The sequence below is a fragment of the Oncorhynchus mykiss genome, chromosome 1, assembly GCF_057628025.1.
Source record: "Oncorhynchus mykiss isolate SJ-2025 chromosome 1, ASM5762802v1, whole genome shotgun sequence".
In the NCBI taxonomy this organism is placed as follows: Eukaryota; Metazoa; Chordata; class Actinopteri; order Salmoniformes; family Salmonidae; genus Oncorhynchus; species Oncorhynchus mykiss.
The window spans coordinates 79,576,785-79,596,322 of NC_143022.1; the positions used below are offsets into that span (position 1 = coordinate 79,576,785).

At 43.5% G+C, this 19,538-nt stretch overlaps 1 protein-coding gene across 9 annotated transcripts in view; it reads right to left on the minus strand.

Annotated features, from left to right (window-relative positions):
* ccser2a (coiled-coil serine rich protein 2a) overlaps positions 1-19,538 on the minus strand; it is a 72,265-nt gene that overhangs the window by 12,906 nt on the left and 39,821 nt on the right. For 3 of the 9 annotated variants that reach the window (XM_036985534.2, XM_021611824.3, XM_090241154.1), the window contains exons 5-10: positions 15,494-15,611; positions 9,385-9,496; positions 8,897-9,086; positions 7,284-7,355; positions 7,110-7,202; positions 6,068-6,196 (exon numbers count right to left, since the gene is read on the minus strand). In XM_036985534.2, coding sequence (XP_036841429.2) covers positions 6,068-6,196; positions 7,110-7,202; positions 7,284-7,355; positions 8,897-9,086; positions 9,385-9,496; positions 15,494-15,611 — 714 coding nt within the window. Of the gene's footprint in view, positions 1-4,321; positions 4,451-6,067; positions 6,197-7,109; positions 7,203-7,283; positions 7,356-8,896; positions 9,087-9,384; positions 9,497-15,493; positions 15,612-19,538 lie in introns of all 9 variants that reach the window. The other 6 variants (XM_036985521.2, XM_090241139.1, XM_036985519.2 and 3 more) reach the window with 4 other exon arrangements.

The following is a 19,538-nucleotide window of genomic DNA, read 5'->3' on the forward strand; positions in this document are numbered from 1 at the left end:
CACACTGCCACTGACACTGACACTGACAGACACACAGACACTGACTGACAGACACTGACAGAGACACTGACTGACAGACACTGACAGAGACACTGACTGACAGACACTGACTGACACACACACTGACAATGACTGACACACACACACACTGACAATGACTGACACACACACACACACACACACACACACACACACACACACACACACACACACACACACACACACACACACACACACACACACACTGAATGACACTCACACTGACACTGAATGACACTCACACTGACACTCACACTGACACACACACTGACTGACACACACGAACACACACTGACACACATTGACTGACACACATTGACTGACACACACTGACTGATACTAACACACACCGACACTGACTGAAACTAACACACACTGACACTGACTGAAACTGACACTGACTGAAACGGACACACACTGACTGAAACTGACACACACTGACACTGACTGAAACTGACACACACGGACATGACTGAAACTGACACACACACTGACACTCACACTGACACTGACTGACATTGACACTGAATGACACATACACTGACACTGAATGACACTCACACTGACACTGAATGACACTCACACTGACACTCACACTGACACACACACTGACTGACACACACGGACACTGACTGACACACACACTGACACACACTGACACACACTAACACACACACTGACACACATTGACTGACACACATTGACTGACACATACTGACTGAAACTAACACACACTGACACTGACTGAAACTGACACACACGGACATGACTGAAACTGACACACACACTGACACTCACACTGACTGACATTGACACTGAATGACACACACACGGACACTGAATGACACTCACACTGACACTGAATGACACTCACACTGACACTCACACTGACACACACATCGACTGACACACACAGACACTGACTGACACACACACTGACACACACTGACAGTCACACACACTGACACACATTGACTGACACACACTGACTGAAACTAACACACACACTGACTGAAACTAACACACACCGACATTGACTGAAACTAACACACACTGACACTCACTGAAACTGACACACACACTGACTGAAACTGACACACACGGACACTGACTGAAACTGACACACACGGACACTGACTGAAACTGACACACGGACACTGACTGAAACTGACACACACTGACTGAAACTGACACACACTGACTGAAACTGACACACTCCGATTGAAAATAACACACACTGACACTGACTGAAACTGACACACACACTGACACTGACTGAAACTGACACACAAACTGACTGAAACACACACTGACTGAAACTGACACACAAACTGACATAAACTGACACACACACTGACTTAAACTGACACACAGACTGAAACTGACACACACACACACACTGACTGAAACTGACACACACACTGACTGACACACACTGACACTGACTTCTCCACAAGACATCCAGCCATGTTATGAGCGATTGTGTGAGTAGGAAGCATGACGTCGACGAGCATGAAAAAACACACACCCTGTTAACATGCTAACGTTAGTGGCATGACGTTTCGACTTTGTAAAGACCATCTACAAAAGTAAGAAAGGTAGAGTCACATATTGTAAAGCCAGTCACCCTGTCGCAGTACTAGTGCTTAATTTGACTTCTCATTTCCAGGTGAAGGGGTGCAGGGAGGAAGAAGGAAGGGTTATCAACCCAATCTCTCAATTTCACTCTGCAGCCAGGGACAGACATCAATGTCAGTCAGCAGACAGCAAGTAGCCCGAATCAATTGTACCCCACTGTTCCTTCCACCGCTACCACCAAGACCACATCGCTCACTCTGTCTGTTATTTGTCTCCTCTTACATCCTCACTCTCTGTTTCCCTGCTCTAGGATGTCAATGCAAAAACATAACACTTTTGAAAGGCATACAAGTTCAAATGCATGTTGTACTTATGTGAACCTCTCTCCAATACTTCCTTTATTTTCAATCGGTGTCTCTCTCACTCGCTCCTTCTCACAGTCTATTACGTTTAGCACTGAATAATCAGACAGAATGTTTGTCTGTGTGTGAGGGCGAGTGCCTGTCCTCAATAACCGCCCCAATCCCACCTGAAGAGTCCCAAACTGGGCATAAACATAAAAGCATTCTGGGTAAAAGAGGAGTGGAGGGGTGGCCGCAGGCGCTACGTTAACCAGAGATGACAGTCAACAGGTTCTCCTGACTGTTTGGGGCCGGCTCTTAAATTGCTCAAATCTCCTCAAGACGAGAGGGACATATATGCATCCAGGGTGAAAGAGATTGGACTCCCTGGGGGTCCCCGCGCTATTTCAAAGACCCCCACGGTTAGGGAAGTGGATAAGAAATGAGGTTTCTGATCAACCTCCTCCCTGTCATTCTTGTACAACACAATTACAGCAGAACCCTTCTGCATGGCCACCTGCCACGGCTTCATTTGCAGAAAGGAAAGTCTGAAATGGGAAAGAGGGCCTGGGCTTGCCTAGAGCTGACAGTGACTGGCATTTTTATTGGGCTGTCTGCAGATCAGGGAGAGCTTTCCCATCTTCATCTAACATTCTGGGGTGAAGACGTAGCTACTTCCCATGTCTGACAGTTCAGGGGGAACACTTTTACTTTACTGACTTTATTGTCCCAGTGAAATATTGTTGCAGTATCATGTACAAGCTTAAAGTGGTGTTTAAATACAAATTGACAATAAAAAATGAATAACAGTTACATACAGTGTATACCGATGAAAAAAGACCAGCCTGCTGACCTTACTGGGTGGATAAGATCGGAACATTAACCAGAGCTATTTAGAAGGTATATCACACCTGACACAAATGATTGTCCAGTTCTGTTTTTCATGCCGGGGGTGTCCTATACCTGCACCCAGAGGGGAGTAGTTCAAAGTCCAGGTACAGGGGGTGGTTTGGGTCTAAAAGTATTTTGTGAGCCTTGCTGAGGGTCCTGACCTTAAAGATCTCATCCAGGCCTGTCTGTTTGACTCCAAGTACCTTGCTTGCTGTGGTAATAATCCTTCTCAGCATATTTTCTGTCTGACAGTGGCATTGCCAAACCAACAAACAATACAAAACATTTAAAAAAAGTGAATACTTGCTGTACAATATGTACAGGACCACTCCGGACAAAACACATCCCTGTGGGGAGCCTGTCTTGGTGGTGCGTTGGTCTGATACACGGGGACCCACCTTGACCTCTGGCTCAGGAAGTCCAACAGCCACAACCCCCCACCCCCATCTAAGAAGAAGTCCCTTACGAGTGAGTCTCTGTGCCAGAATGTACGGCTGGGTTGTGTTAAAGGCAGAAGAAATGTCAACAAACAGAACTCTGACATGGGATTTGGCGCCCTCTAGATATCTATAGATCACGTTGAGGAGCGTAAGAACGGCATCATCAACTCCTCTGCTGGGCTGACAGACTAAATGAAAAGGGTCGAGGACATGGCTTTTCACAATTTCCGCAAAGCATTTCATTACTAAGAATGTCAAGGCGACAGGGCAGTTGTCATTCAGCACAGAGGTATTAGATTCTTTAGGAATGGGTATACTTGTTGAGTTGTTCCACAACAGTGGCATGTGTTGCTGGATGAGGGAGGATTGGAAATGGTAAAAACACCAGATAATTGTTCAGCACAGAACGTTAACACTGTTTTGTCTGGGCCTGGGCTTTCGTGTGTATTACATTCCCTGAACTATTTCAAATCATCAACCTATTTAACAATAACCCTCTCGCACATTTGTAATGACACTTTCATTAGTTGCACCTCGTCTGATTCAAATTGTGAGAAGAAAACATTCAGCTCATTAGCCATGTTCTGCCCCACATGTCCACTGATTTTGTCTGGGCCTCAAGCACACAAGTAGATGGACCCGTTATTAGATGGATTTGTCTTTCATCATGATGTCATTAGCATGCTAACAGTGTCTCGGCCTAGCATGTCAGTGTGAAGCAGTAATAAGGTGTGCATACTGCTGTTGATTTGTTCATGATAAAGCAAAGCACAAGCAGTTATACTAGTAAAGTGTTCACTTCCCCTTTCATCTTACAAACTGGTCTGAGGCCTTATTTGTAGAGCATGGTGTCATTGCTCATTACAAATGATCAAGGCATTAGCAGTTCTGCTAGCAGTGTCCTGAAGTACCTTGTATCATCACCTAGATGAAAAGTATTTCGCTAGACTGAGGACAGCACCAAGAAAAGTGATACAACCCAGGTCTGTACACAAATGTTTACTTCGGTAGTTCTGGCAATTAAATTTGCACCTGTCTGATAATATGAAGTTGATTTACAAAGCAGCAGGATTCTGGTGGTAGCTGGGGGCAGGGCAGTGAGTGTGGAATCTCTGGGGTCTCTCTCTCTCTCTCTCTACCTCTCTCCCTCTCTCCCTCCTGCTGACAGGATGACAAGAGCATAGTGTCTAATTACCACTTCGATAATGATAGAAAGAAAGGGAGGGGAAAGGAGAGAGAAGAAGGAAAAGAAAATAGAAAAGTTTGAGGAGGAGAGACAGGAAGACAGTAATTAGCCTTTTGTCTTGGTGTGACGAAACAAGGTTTTGCATTCTATTATTCTTCCTGCCTGTTTGATTTTCTACATTATTAATGAGGCCGTTTGGTATTCCCCTGTTGTCTAAGCCCTTTGTTCAGAGACCTCTTCTCCTGTCCTCTTTCAATCCTGAACCTCCAGGCACACATGCGCACTCTCTCGATCTCTCTCTGTCGCTCTCGAATCCCAGCATTGCATTTACAGTGTATCAATTAAGCCATAGGGAGTTATATCTCATAACATGAGTACCATTCATATCTTCTGTAGTTAATGTGGACTACGTTAAATCTATCAAAGTGTGGGGTGTAGAAGACTCCCGTTCCATAAGAGATCAGAAAGCCCTGACAACATCCTGATCATCAGTAGTGTATTGGGTAAACTCTGAGTAGTGTATTGGGTAAACCTCAAAAAGAGACTGGTAGGCAAGGACCTGGATGTCACACAACAACAGTATCGGTAGTAATTAGGATCAGAGAAGATATTCGACCTCTGACTAATTATTGAATTAATAAGATGAGGTCTAAGGGCGTTCCATAGTGACATCGTGTGAGATAAGTCATGCTTCAATGACTGTACCTGCTAGTGACATGTGTCCCACATCCGAAGACACATCCATAATTGGTAGACGGTTCTGATTAGAGAATCGCCATTTGTATCGCCGATCAGTGAACAAGAAACTATTAAAGCCAGTTTTTAGATGCACACCCCTCCACAAATCAAAATCTAATATGGATGCCAATGTTTTGTTCTGGTTTTGCACGCACACATTTCCTCTACTGCAAGACTGATTAGCTAGACAAACAGGTGTGAAACACAGACCAGTGTGCACGCAAAGTGAGGATACAACATGGAATGTGATGCCAATGGCGATTCTCCAATCAGAACCGTCTACAGATTATGGCTGTATCTTCGGATGTGGGACACATGTCGCTAGCAGGTACAGTGATTGAAGCATGACTTATCTCAGACGATGTCACTATGGAACGCCCTTAGACCTCATCTTATTAATTCAATAATTAATCAGAGGTCAAATATTGGGCCAATGTTCCACCTGCTCCAACAGTCCCTTTGAACTGTCTGTTGAGAGAGAGAGTATGTGAGTGGATGGGTGAGTGACTGAGTGAGAGAGAGACAACAATAATAATTAAATAGGGAAAGAATAAGCGAGAATGACAAATACAGAGGTAGAAAGATAAAAGAGGTAGCCACTACACCTGCCTTGTGTGTAGATGGCTGAGGGCTGAGGGCTGACGGCTTCTCTCAAACACACAGACAGTCTCACTGTCCATTAAGTGGTTCCACCATTTAGGACAATGGTGATGGGGTGGGGGATCTGGAGGTGTGGTACCAGTGAGTAAGTTGAATGTGAGGAAGGGGACTATAGGTGATGGACTGACAGATGGACAGATGAGACTGGCTGTGGGTCTCCGTTCTCCAGGTATATATTATACAGGTGTACTCACGGCATGGCTGTTTCCTTGTCCTCTCCAGGGGGTCTGTGTGGCCTTGTCTTGGTGCGTCTGTCTGTCCTCTTCCAGCGACGGTGCCCTCTGGTGACAGTGACAGCTCCCAGGCTGGTCAGCGTGAGCAGACTGGGGCAGGAGAGAGAGTTACCATTAATGTATCAGGAAAATACAATAACAACTGATGCACTAAGGTGAGTAGGTATTCAAAAACGACTAGACCCTATTAACTCTAATACTATGGAGGTCATTCCCAGTGGGTTTTCAACTTTAGACTATAGCAGTGGATCAGTTGCTAATTCACAGTTTGTCGTTAAATAATGTATTCATTCCAGGAGCACCAAGGTCAGATGAGGGGAGGTTAATATTCAATCCAATTGGTAACTTCATATAATCAATTAAACTGAGCTACATTAAAATTCAACATACCCACGTCTGTCTCTTTCCTCACAGTTCAATAAAAACAACACCAACCACCCTTTGCTAATGAGTAAAACAGAACATCTGCATGAACTCCTGGCAGCTCAACCCACAGAGCATTCAGTATTTCTTACTCCCTATTTGGCTAATTATATCATTCTCTCTGTTATTCTTTCTCTCATCTACTATTCAATCAGTAACTCCCTTACTATTTCTCTCTATAGTAATGAATTATTATTATATCTCCACCTCTCCCTCTCCCCCTCCCCCTAATTGGGAGAACTAGAGCGGTTGGAACACTGATGTTGCTCTGACATTTGCTATTACTGTACCTTACGTTGCTCTGACATTTGCTATTGCTCTACATGGGGAATTTGAATAATGTCAGTGGACAGTCTGGTTGTTTACCTAACGAGCACACTAGGCCCTGGACACTAATGAACGTCACAACACTGATGGATCCATGTGAAAGCAAACATAACTGAGGTTAGTATGTCGGTGTCTTGACTATGGAATTCGTAGAAACACAACTCCCATGTGTAATGTGTTGCATTATGATGGAGGCAAACGCACTGGCAGAGAATGACTGCCGTTGTCTCACTGACCCCTCCTGGAGACTCACCGCCTGTTGCTGTCGTGTGAGCTGCGTGATTGTCCTGTCCTTATCCCTCAGCTCCTCCCTGAGCTCCCGCACCTCCTTCATTAGCTCCTCCAACTGGAACACATACACAGTGGTTCATTCTGCACACGGCTAACAATGCTACTTGTCTTGGTTCCTGGATGTGGCTGATTGTACCTGTATAGTTGTGCTGTTATCCTCCTCAACCTCCTCGCCCTCTTTCACAAGCTCTGGGCCTCCATCCTCCATCTACAAACACGAAGCACACACGTTTCAGTATTCTGAACTGCATGGGGGCAGACAGCATGACTAGCTGTATGGATATTGACAGTTGATTATAATGACACTACTAATTGCTACTAAGTTTGGAGCCTCTTCTGTAATGTCTTCTGTAGACAGGCCTTGCTCTAGCTAGCCTATAGCCAGCTGGGTACACTGATAAAGCCAGTTGCTCGTAGCTCAGAGAGATCAATTACGATTAAAGTAGAGCGTCATTCTACAGCTGCTGCCCACAGCACATCATCACAGCTCCAAAGAAAGATAATTAAGAAGAGAACATCTAATGGTGCCCAAGGCCAAACTACCCTGCTAAATACAGACAACAAACAGACAGACATACTTTCAGACTTTCTCAATTAGACATTTTTGTCATTTAGCAATTAGATGACTATAATCAACAGCAACAGCATTACTTAGTGTAACGAACCTTGCATAGGTAGGCCTGTTATGACCCCCTCCCCCCGTCCCGTTTGCTACGATCTCTACATTTTGCACAGTCAGAGGTCAAATTAACATGAATCAAACATGGGTACAAATAACACACATTTATACTCACTTTGGTCACAATAAAAGATGTTCCTTTTTTGGAGATAATTAACATATTCTAGGCTCTGACAAGCAAATCAAATTACTATCACAGAGTGGCTGTGTGGTGCTTTGTCGTGTCACAGACCCTCTTTGGGCACAGTTGACTTGTTTTGGAGGAATGTAATGTGCTGAGGGCTGTGAGGGCAAAGCCAATATCACCCAGCCTGACACTAACATAGATAATGGGGTCCTACAGGGCCAGACAGAGACGCTGTACCGTCAAAAGCTGTACACTACTGATTAACTGTCTCACACATCACATCACTGACTCTGTGTGTTTGTGTGTGTGTCTCTGTTGAATGGAATGCTTCATCTGACAGATCTATTAAGTGATTAAGGAACCACAGGTAACCACAAGGGAGGAGGATTGGCTCCAGGAGTAATAACAGGTAAGAAGAGATGACTGACACACAGAATAAAACCCTGTGCCACAGCTTAACTGTTGCTCACTCTCAAGACATGGGCATGAGACATGGCATTCAGAGTAAAGCCATCAGCTATTTTCTACATCACAAAATGGATTAAACCAGTGCATCTCTGCTACACAGGCCTAAAGGGTCACTGTGACAGGCATGTGGCAGTGCATATTTCTACTGCCTTTAAACTTCAGAAGCCTTCTGTCACCTGGATATTTTGATGTGTGATAAACTCCTATAAAGCTACTGCTTAACAAAACATGTGCAGCCTCCGTCTGGCAAATAAAAAACTCTAACCTGACATCATAGTTATCCTAATCAAGTGACATTTTATTGGACGCTAAATCTATTTGATTCTAAAAGGAGCTGACGCCAGTGACAAGATGTGATTTCCACTTGCTTAGTCAGTAAATAGCTCAAATCAACTAAGTGATTAGATTGGAATTGTATTGAGTTCCTAAAGACTGCCTTCGAGACTTTGAGGGTGTGTGTGTGTGTGTGTGTTACCTGTAATAAACTCTTGAGTTTGAGCAGCTTGTTTTTCACAGAGCTGCAGTCCTGGGCCATGTGTTTGAGTGTGAGCTCGTCCAGCGCCCCCGAGTAGCCATCGTGTCTCCCTACAGGAGGAAGAGGACGGGGGCCAACCATGAACCCTCCATGACAAGTGTAACCCTCATACTGCTGGAACACTGGACCCCTGGGAGAGGATGGATAGAGAGAGAACAGAGAGAAAAAGAGGAGCATGTGTTATTATTATATTATAGAAAGAGGAGAGGCAGTAAGAGAAGGACCTTTGCCACATTGACTAGGCTTAAATGGGAAAATTAAGTCACTTACCAAATGCACTCTGGATTTATCCAGAAAATATCCAATAATGGCCCATCATATTTCACACAGCAGCTTTATATTCATGAATACAGCACACCTAGTAGACAATGTTGTGTTTGGTATTTTTTTTGCCATTTTCATGCTGTAGAACAGCTGCTGAGTCTCACCTGTTGTCATTATGGAAGTGGTCTAGTCCATTCCAGCGAGGCTGCCTCCTCCTCCAGTGACCCTTTCGTCCCCCCCTCTCTGAGTGGTCAGAATGGGTCATCTCATCAGCGTCTAGATGGATGGATGGATAGATAGATGGGACATCCCCAAGGTAGCTTAGAAGTGTATGTGTGTGTGTGTGTGTGTGTGTGTGTGTGTGTGTGTGTGTGTGTGTGTGTGTGTGTGTGTGTGTGTGTGTGTGTGTGTGTGTGTGTGTGTGTGTGTGTGTGTGATAGTGGTTCTATATGTTGCATGTAAACAGCAGAGGAGGCTGGTGGGAGGCTGAAATTGAATAAATGGAATGGAGTAGGGCTGTCCACGACAAAAACAAATCTTTGTCGACCAAGTGTTATTTCGACGAATCAATCTGTCAAAATATTTTTTATCAACTGTATTATGCACTGAGCTTGTCTGATGCTTTAAGCAAACTGTTTGATTAAATAATTAAGACACACAAATGACTACAGGGAGTCCTACTGCAATTGATTTGATTGTGCCGGGCTCAGACTTGCTGCGCTGTGTTAAAAAAAGACAGAATGACTGTGTGACTAACACCCATTGTCTCTATCTCCTCCCTGCTGCAGCAACCACCACAGAACATCAACAGTGTTAATCGTGCTACATAATTACAGCCAATTCTGATTGTTTTCGACATGTGGTTGCGTGAGGCTTGGTGCTCACGGAATCAGTAGGCTATTAAACAAACACTCATATAGGTAACACAAGCAGGATCAATCGTATTTCTGTAGATCGGAAAGTATTGACCACTTGACTTTTTCCACATTTTGTTTACGTTACAGCTTTATTCTGAAATTGATTAAATAGTTTTTACAATCTGCATACAATACCCACATAAAGCAAAAACAGTTTTTTATAAATGTTGGCAAATGTATAACATTTTTGGAACTGAAATATCACTTTTACATAAGTATTCAGACTCTTCACCCAGTACTTTATTGAAGCACTTTGGCAGCAATTACAGCCTCAAGTCCTCCTGGGTGTGATGCTACAAGCTTGGCACACCTGTATTTGGAGAGTTTCTCCCATTCTTATCTGCAGGTCTTCTCAAGTTTTGTCAGGTTGGCTGGGGAACGTCGCTGCACAGCTATTTTCAGGTCTCTCCAGAGATGTTTGATTGGGTTCAAGTCCGGGTCCTGGCTGGGCCACTAAGGGACATTCAGAGACTTGTCCCGAAGCCACTCCTGCATTGTCTAGGCTGTGTGCTTAGGGTTGTTATCCTGTTGGAAGGTGAACCTTTGCCACAGTCTGTGCTCCTGAGCACTCCGTAGCAGGTTTTCATCAAGAATCTCAGTACTTTGCTCTAGTCTCCCAGTCCCTGCCGCTGAAAAACATGATGCTGGCACCACCATGCTTCACCTTGTTTTTTGTATTTATTTTTTTACATGAATTTTTAATTAACCTTAATTTAACTAGGCAAGTCAGTTAAGAACAAATTCTTCTTTACAATGACGGCCTACACCGGCCAAACCCGGATGACGCTGGGCCAATTGTGCGGCGCCCAATGGGACTCATAGTCACGAACGGTTGTGATACACCTTAGGGATGGGCCAGGTTTCCTCCAGACGTGACGCTTCGCATTCAGGCCAAAGTGTTCAATCTTGGTTTCACCAGACCAGAGAATATTTTTTGTCATGGTCTGAGAGTCTTTTGGCAAACTCCAAGTGGGCTGTCATGTGCCTCTTACTGAGGAGTAGCTTCTGTCTGGCCACTCTACCATAAAGGCCTGGTGGAGTGCTGCAGAGATGGTTGGACTCCAATCAAGTTGTAGAAACATCTCAAGGATGATCAATGGAAACAGGATGCACCGGAGCTCAATATTGAGTCTCATAGCAAAGGGTCTGAATACTTGTAAATAAGGTACTTCTGTTTTTTTGCAAACATTTCTAAAAACCTGTCATTATGGGGTATTGTGTGTAGATTGCTGAGGATTTTTTAATCAATTTTAGAATAAGTAGAATAATGTAACAAAATGTGGAAGAAGTCAAGGGGTCTGAATACTTTCTGAAGGCACTGTATATGGATGATTTATGAAGCCAGGCACATTTAACAGTTAGGCTATTGATTATGGACCTAATTAAGTCAGGGTATCCTCTCGCCTCACTTTTCTGAGAAAGTGAAAAGGCACATTTGTTTTAAAATAATTACATTTTTATCTGTGTTGCACCATTGTTCTTACATAATATAACAATATACAATTTCAGTAGCATGTCTTAGACTGATGGACTATAGCGTCCCCACGGCCTCCACAATAGACAGGTGTCTTGTACATCATGATTTTTTTGTGTGTTTTTTTTGCTACTGCTCAACTAAAGAAATCTCGGTCGACCAACAGCCTATCGACCAAACAATCGACCAGTCGACTAAGTGGGGTCAGCCCTAGAATGGAGTCAAACGTGGCTTCCATTTGTTTGATGTGTTCAATACCATTCCATTCTGGTGAGCAGAGTCCTGTATACACTGTGCCAAGCATACACAAACATTGCCTCATGAGACAAGGTTAAATTAGGGGACTTTTATTTGTTCTCACACACACACACACACACACACACACACACACACACACACACACATATATATATATATATATATATATATATATATATATATATATATATATAGAATACCACAATACAAATAGTGAAATAATGATACTTCAAGCAGTTTTTCATCTCATAACACATTCACTGATTTGTACTGAATAAGACATCAAACCCAAGAAGAAGGCTTTAAGCTAAGGCCAACAGTCAGACAGTAGGACTCTCAGGGGTTAACATCAACAGAGAACATTAACAAACTTATACCCACAAAACACTTACAGTGGGGCAAAAAAGTATTTAGTCAGCCACCAATTGGGCAAGTTCTCCCACTGAAAAAGATGAGAGAGGCCTGTAATTTTCATCATAGGTACACTTCAACTATGACAGACAAAATGAGAAAAAAAATCCAGAAAATCACATTGTAGGATTTTTAATGAATTTATTTGCAAATTATGGTGGAAAATAAGTATTTGGTCACCTACAAACAAGCAGGATTTCTGGCTCTCACAGACCTGTAACTTCTTCTTTAAGAGGCTCCTCTGTCCTCCACTCGTTACCTGTATTAATGGCACCTGTTTGAACTTGTTATCAGTATAAAAGACAACTGTCCACAACCTCAAACAGTCACACTCCAAACTCCACTATGGCCAAGACCAAAGAGCTGTCAAAGGACACCAGAAACAAAATTGTAGACCTGCACCAGGCTGGCAAGACTGAATCTGCAATAGTTAAGCAGCTTGGTTTGAAGAAATCAACTGTGGGAGCAATTATTAGGAAATGGAAGACATACAAGACCACTGATAATATCCCTCAATCTGGGGCTCCACGCAAGATCTCACCCCGTGGGGTCAAAATGATCACAAGAACGGTGAGCAAAAATCCCAGAACCACACGGGGGGACCTAGTGAATGACCTGCAGAGAGCTGGGACCAAAGTAACAAAACCTACCATCAGTAACACACTACGCCGCCAGGGACTCAAATCCAGCAGTGCCAGACGTGTCCCCCTGCTTAAGCCAGTACATGTCCAGGCCCGTCTGAAGTTTGCTAGAGAGCATTTGGATGATTCAGAAGAAGATTGGGAGAATGCCATATGGTCAGATGAAACCAAAATATAACTTTTTGGTAAAAACTCAACTCGTCGTGTTTGGAGGACAACGAATGCTGAGTTGCATCCAAAGAACACCATACCTACTGTGAAGCATGGGGGTGGAAACATCATGCTTTGGGGCTGTTTTTCTGCAAAGGGACCAGGACGTCTGATCCGTGTAAAGGAAAGAATGAATGGGGCCATGTATCATGAGATTTTGAGTGAAAACCTCCTTCCATCAGCAAGGGCATTGAAGATGAAACGTGGCTGGGTCTTTCAGCATGACAATGATCCCAAACACACCGCCCGGGCAACGAAGGAGTGGCTTCGTAAGAAGCATTTCAAGGTCCTGGAGTGGCCAAGCCAGTCTCCAGATCTGAACCCCATAGAAAATCTTTGGAGGGAGTTGAAAGTCCGTGTTGCCCAGCAACAGCCCCAAAACATCACTGCTCTAGAGGAGATCTGCATGGAGGAATGGGGCAAAATACCAGCAACAGTGTGTGAAAACCTTGTGAAGACTTACAGAAAAAGTTTGACCTCTGTCATTGCCAACAAAGGGTATATAACAAAGTATTGAGATAAACTTTTGTTATTGACCAAATACTTATTTTCCACCATAATTTGCAAATAAATTCATAAAAAATCCTACAATGTGATTTTCTCTAATTTTTTTTCTCATTTTGTCTGTCATAGTTGAAGTGTACCTATGATGGAAATTACAGGCCTCTCTCATCTTTTTAAGTGGGAGAACTTGCACAATTGGTGGCTGACTAAATACTTTTTTGCCCCACTGTACATTACAGACACAGACAGACACACAATTTATCTTCCAAACAGAGCAACCAAGGATCATAAATATTTGGCGACACTCTAATCAAACATGCCATTAATGAACTGAGACAAAATAAAATTGTGTGCCAGTCTTTAAATAACTCAAATTGCCAGTCTTCAAATAACTCAATCTTACTGTTGTAGCATGAGAGTTCTTCAGCTGAGGACTAAACAAATACCTTACGCAGCCTCTCCACATACCGCAACTGAAGACGAGCCTGTCTAAATAGTTAGCCCAGTAATTCCACACGTGACCTGCTACATTCCAACATGCTCTGCTACATCCGTCAACTTCTTCTCAACATGTACAAAACTCAAATCCAAACATTACAAATCCAAAGTGGTAAAACGAAGAGGGAAAAGAGTGGGCTAAAGTCCTAGTCAGCTTTTTAAAGGGCTGGAGAAACTTTTCCACCCTGCTGTCTGTTTTCGGAGAAACTCCCCAAGTGGCCAGAGAGGGAGAGGCTGGGGTGGCTGTGTCTGTGGCCAGGCTGGGAGTCACCGGCTTGGGCAGGGTGGGGAGAGGCCACCAGGACCTCTCCTGTCATTGGAGCTGGAGCCTGCCTGCAGGAGAAAATAGCAGGGCCTCCTTTTCCCTTCTCCCTTTCCCCTTCCTGCTTGGCTGGCAGAGCCTGTGCCCATGGGAAGGAGGGAGGAAGGGGAGGAGAGGGAGGATGGGCCTAAGGCTATGCTACATTGAAGCTCCCTCCTTTCCTCCCCTCTCTTTAGGCCTGCCACGGAGGGCTGAGCTTGGCTGGAGCCTCTGTCCGCTCCCCTGTCCCTTAACTACGACCCCTCGCTACGACATACAGCGCTATAAATAAATACGATCTCTTTCCAGGATGCCGGTTGGATTCACAATCCTTCAGAGTGAACATTCCTGTCACACACACAACACACTCAATGTAGTGCTCTGTGAACTGAAAAACCAGGCTGTGTGTGTGTTTGTGTGTATAGAGACAGAACGAGATGCACTTTGGGTTGTCTGTGAGTTTTATGGTCATAAAGGGACCCTTGTTAGCAATCCTTTGGCAAGACTGGTCAGCAGTCTCACACTGGGCCGAGTGTTTTCAGAGCAGTGAAAAGAACTGCATTCGCCATGAATGACACTGTCAGTATGGCATTCACAATACAGTGGAGAGACTTCATAACCTAAGATTCATGATCAATGACCGATGAGCACTGACGTAGGGAGTTTGTGATGGCTTGTATCATGTAACAAAATGCCAGAATCTTTCGCTAACGCAGACACACACATAGGTGCCCACGCACACCCACAGCACACCTACACACACAAATACAATCCTGCTGTCTCTGAGAATAGAGACCTATTCACCAAAACTATCTCATTACCTAATCAGCAGTTGAAATAGGACCAGAGGAATGTGTTATGATTAGAGATTAAATTGTCATTTCCATAGGTGTTCCATGATTACATTTACAGAATGGAATCAAAAGCTACACTCAAAAGGTGAGAGGGTCTGGTCACAGTGATTAGGCTTTCATTGTAATGATTAGGGCTCTACTGAACCAATCACTAGTGTTAATGAGCACCACGCCTGGGGAAAGATGAAGGAAGCGATGACGGTACCTGGAGCCACTACTGTCTGTGTTCGTAGAGAGCCGTCCTCAGGGAGGTCCACGTCCAGCATGAGGTCGTCATCCTCCAGGTCAGCTGGCTCCAGGGGGTCCAGGTTGTTCAGAATGTCCTGCATGGTGGAAGAGACAAAAGTTGGTTCAATTGATGTTATGTTATTTTGATTCAATTTATATTATGACAATACTCAAGCTAGTAAGCCAACTGTTTTGTTTTGTCAGTTCACAAGAGATCCTCAAAAAAAGATTGTACAGAATGTCGGGGTATTTCAAAAAACATCTCATAATGCTCCCATCTGTAAAGGCATGATTAGTTCACTGTTTTTGTCTGCCAGTGTAAAAGTAGTGAGTACATTTTTATGCTAACAGTTCTCCTTTTGAATCAGACTCTCACGGACAAACACAGGTTGTTATTCAAAACAACAAGAAGCAGAGTCGGAGACAACAAAAGATTTGCAGAAATGAATTTCTCAAAAGAAACATCACTCTTGAATGAGTATAATAATGTAAAATCGGTAAGTATGTCTTATTATTAAAGCTAAAATAGTTTGCACTTTGCTTGTTGTTGAATTCAAAGCATAACGTACCCAAAAGCAAAAAAGGCAAGAGTACAAATTACTACTTCAAAGAATGAAGTGTTGATTTGTACTCCTCACCTTTTTGCTTTCCAAAGCATCAATTCCCAGGCAATTTTGTGCTTCAGCAGAAAATGAAAATACATAGCAAGGCCTCTACTTGAAGATGTACCCATAACATGATGGTGGTTGGTGGTATTTAATGGATGTTGTGTTATTAAAGGTTATCTAAATCAAAAACTGCCATTGAAGCAGGGAACCATGATAGAAAACAGAAAAATAACATCCAATATCTTCTGATCCATACTTATATCTGCCAGTGCACCCAACTGAACTGTACTCAGTCTTTCTCCCACACGCCTGCTCTCCTCTGCTCCCTCCTCTGCTTTTTACTACTTCTATTATCACCCTCTTTACTTCTCCCACTCTCTCTTTTCCCTTTCTCTGTCCTCTTCCTCTCGTCTCCTCGCTCTCTTCCATTTTCCTCATCTCCTCCCCCACCCCCACTCTATCCCTCTCTCCTCTAGAGGTTCCTCATGCAGAGCAGGCCTTAGTCACGGCACGTTGCTCGAGAGGAAATGGCATTTCACACCGGTAGGCTGCAGCTTAGATGCTGAGCGGGCCACATAATCTCCCCCAAGGAGGAGGAGAAAAAGGCTGGTTGAATGAACTGGGAATCTGGGGTCATATTTCACACAAATCCCACTCCAGCTGACTGCCCTGGGGCTCTGACGTTGGAACCGCCAGCCAAACAGAGAGGACTGGGGGGTCCAACAGAACCACAGTACCACAGCAGGTCCCCATGTTGAAATTAAGCTAGCTCCAGTGGTGGTCCCCTCAGTGGTGCTACACCTCCTGTTCAGTAGATGGAGACTAATGGGCAACTGATTTACAGGATTAGCATGATTATCCCTCTCTCTCGTCATACAGCTTTCATATAAAGATAATTCATTCATTGAGCTTACACGTTGTTCAAATATTTAATCGATTGAGGTTACATATTATTCACATTATGATTACATCAATTCAGAGTGCATTTTGCTGTGGTTGTGCACAGGGACTGTAACATGCTATGGAAATTCCTGCAACATTCTGTGTCCCTCAGTCAGCTAACCTCACATTCCCCATCTTCTCCCTACTACCCTCTCAATCGGCACCCGGTGGGGAGATCAATGAAGAATAATAAACCAAAGGAAAAGCCTTGGCCCATTCAACCCCATATTGAATTGAAACTTCAAACAAACACAACTCTCTGTTCAGATATGAATCTGAGGTTAGCTGAGGCTCAAAACCCACACAGATTACCTCATTTAACCCACTAGGGTGATTAATATATGATGTAGCTTTGCCACCACAACCCAAGCCCTACAGAACTTTAGTCTGTCTAACCCAGAAACGTAATCAATACAAAATGAAACTAGAACAAATAAAACATGATTGTTCTACTGTATAAGGAATTATGGGTACAAATATAAACATCCAAACTTCTAATATATCCTAGAGAGGCTTAAGAAATGAGTCTGAAACTGTTCAAGTCAATAGCTGTCGCAGATTCTCAGACGTAGTCACCAGCCCCTCTGCCTGAGATTAGAATTATCATGGCATTTTCATTACATGTCCATTCTGTTTCCCATAACTCTCAATGAAGGCTTCAGAGCTGCCTGCAGATCAACTGCTGCTCCTTCAGTAGATCTTCACTCTAATTGAAGGTCAATCCCAGACTAAATGTAACACAGTGGGGCTTACTGCAATGTGAGATACTGAAGATATCAAAACTGTGTCTTTGATAAAAGACCCATACAGTATCTCCAAAGAAAGTTTTTCTAACCTATGTGTGAGTGTGCCTCTGCAATGCCTCCACAATGACATTATGTTGACCTTATTCTACACTGAAGTTCTGAGTTGAAGGCACTAAGCTTGTCCTTTAAATATAAAATATGCCTTCTACCTCTACAATGATAGCACTTCTTTGTAATCCAATTATTCGACTCATTTACTGCTCTTGAACTAATGCATTTCCCCCAAACCCAATTCTCAGGCTCTAGCCAACTGCATATGACCATTCTCTGTGGTTCTATAAAGGATGTAATGTGGTGTAATCTAGGCGTCCGTTGCTGCAAAGGGCTTATTGACTTTTACAGGGACAATTAGAGGGTCACTATGAGCACGGAAAGTGTTAGAGAGATTGATGAGAGCAGAACTTCCCTTCCAAGGACACTAGAATGATACTGACTTGGGCACAAAAGAGAGATTTAAGGAGAGATGGCCCCATAGCGCTGATCTAAGGTCAGTTGTGCTGCTTTAGGTTGGGACATTCAGGGTTGGGATGGTTAAAGATGATGGGCAAAGGTTTCCCTGTACATTTAAAAAAACAATTTTTATAACAGCTACATTTGAAAGACCTTCAAAATCGTGACTTGTCCAGATAATCAGAGACTAAAAACCAGCAAAACACAACAACATTTCTCATTCATTGTCATATCCCGCAGTCTGTTGACAGATGCTACGATACCATTTATGTTACGTGTGTCTGTCCACAAAAATTATGAGCTCACAGGCTGGAGTTTGTACTGTTGGGAACACAAGCAGAACTTTCACATTTTCCATTAGAACCAGCTATTCCAGTGAGGAAATAATCCGGTGCCAGGATCATTTGCCCTCTGACTGCCTACAGTGACCTCACATTCAGAAACGGTCCAAAAAGCGCAATCCGCATTGACACCATAGAATCAACGAACATTTTATTTCTGCTTTGGTCATATGGGCGGCAGACGTGGTGGGAAATAGGTCACTGCTCTATTTTCTCTGCTTCTGGTGACAGGTGCCTCTTAGTTCAGCCAACCCGAACCCACCAGAATGTGTTGGATGGACAGTGGTCGGTGTAGATTGGTTTAAATTCATCCAGATTTAAAATGGGGAAAACAGGGGACATTATATGCAAGCTTTCATTTGCGGAAGCAGAAGCGGATTCTGACGCCAGTGTGTGAATACGGCTTGAGAGCGGCGGCGGTCGGATTTATGCTAAATGACAAGACAACAAGCTGTTGTCCATCTAGCTGACTATAATAAATTACTTGAAACAACACTGTTTACAGGGTTTTGTATTTAAGGGCAGTGCTAAAGTGGTGCGAGTATTTGGTGTGTGTGTGTTCTGGTATGGTGTCTCTTTGTACTTGGCATGAGGGAATTAGGCCTTTCATAATTACACTACATACATCTCTCCCTCTTCACTCCATTTTCATCCTCCTGTCATCTCCATTTGATGTGAACAGAGCTATGGGGATAAGTGAGTGACAGATTCGTCCTCCACTCTTTTCATAAACCTCTGCCTTCATTATGCCTCCTTCAACCAGGTGCCTACCTTTGCCTTGCCTGACTGCCCACACTTGACTGCTTTTATCAACTTCATAATCAATTCAATAAACCCAAAAGCAGCAAAGTAAAAGTAAGCCTGGTTTACATCAA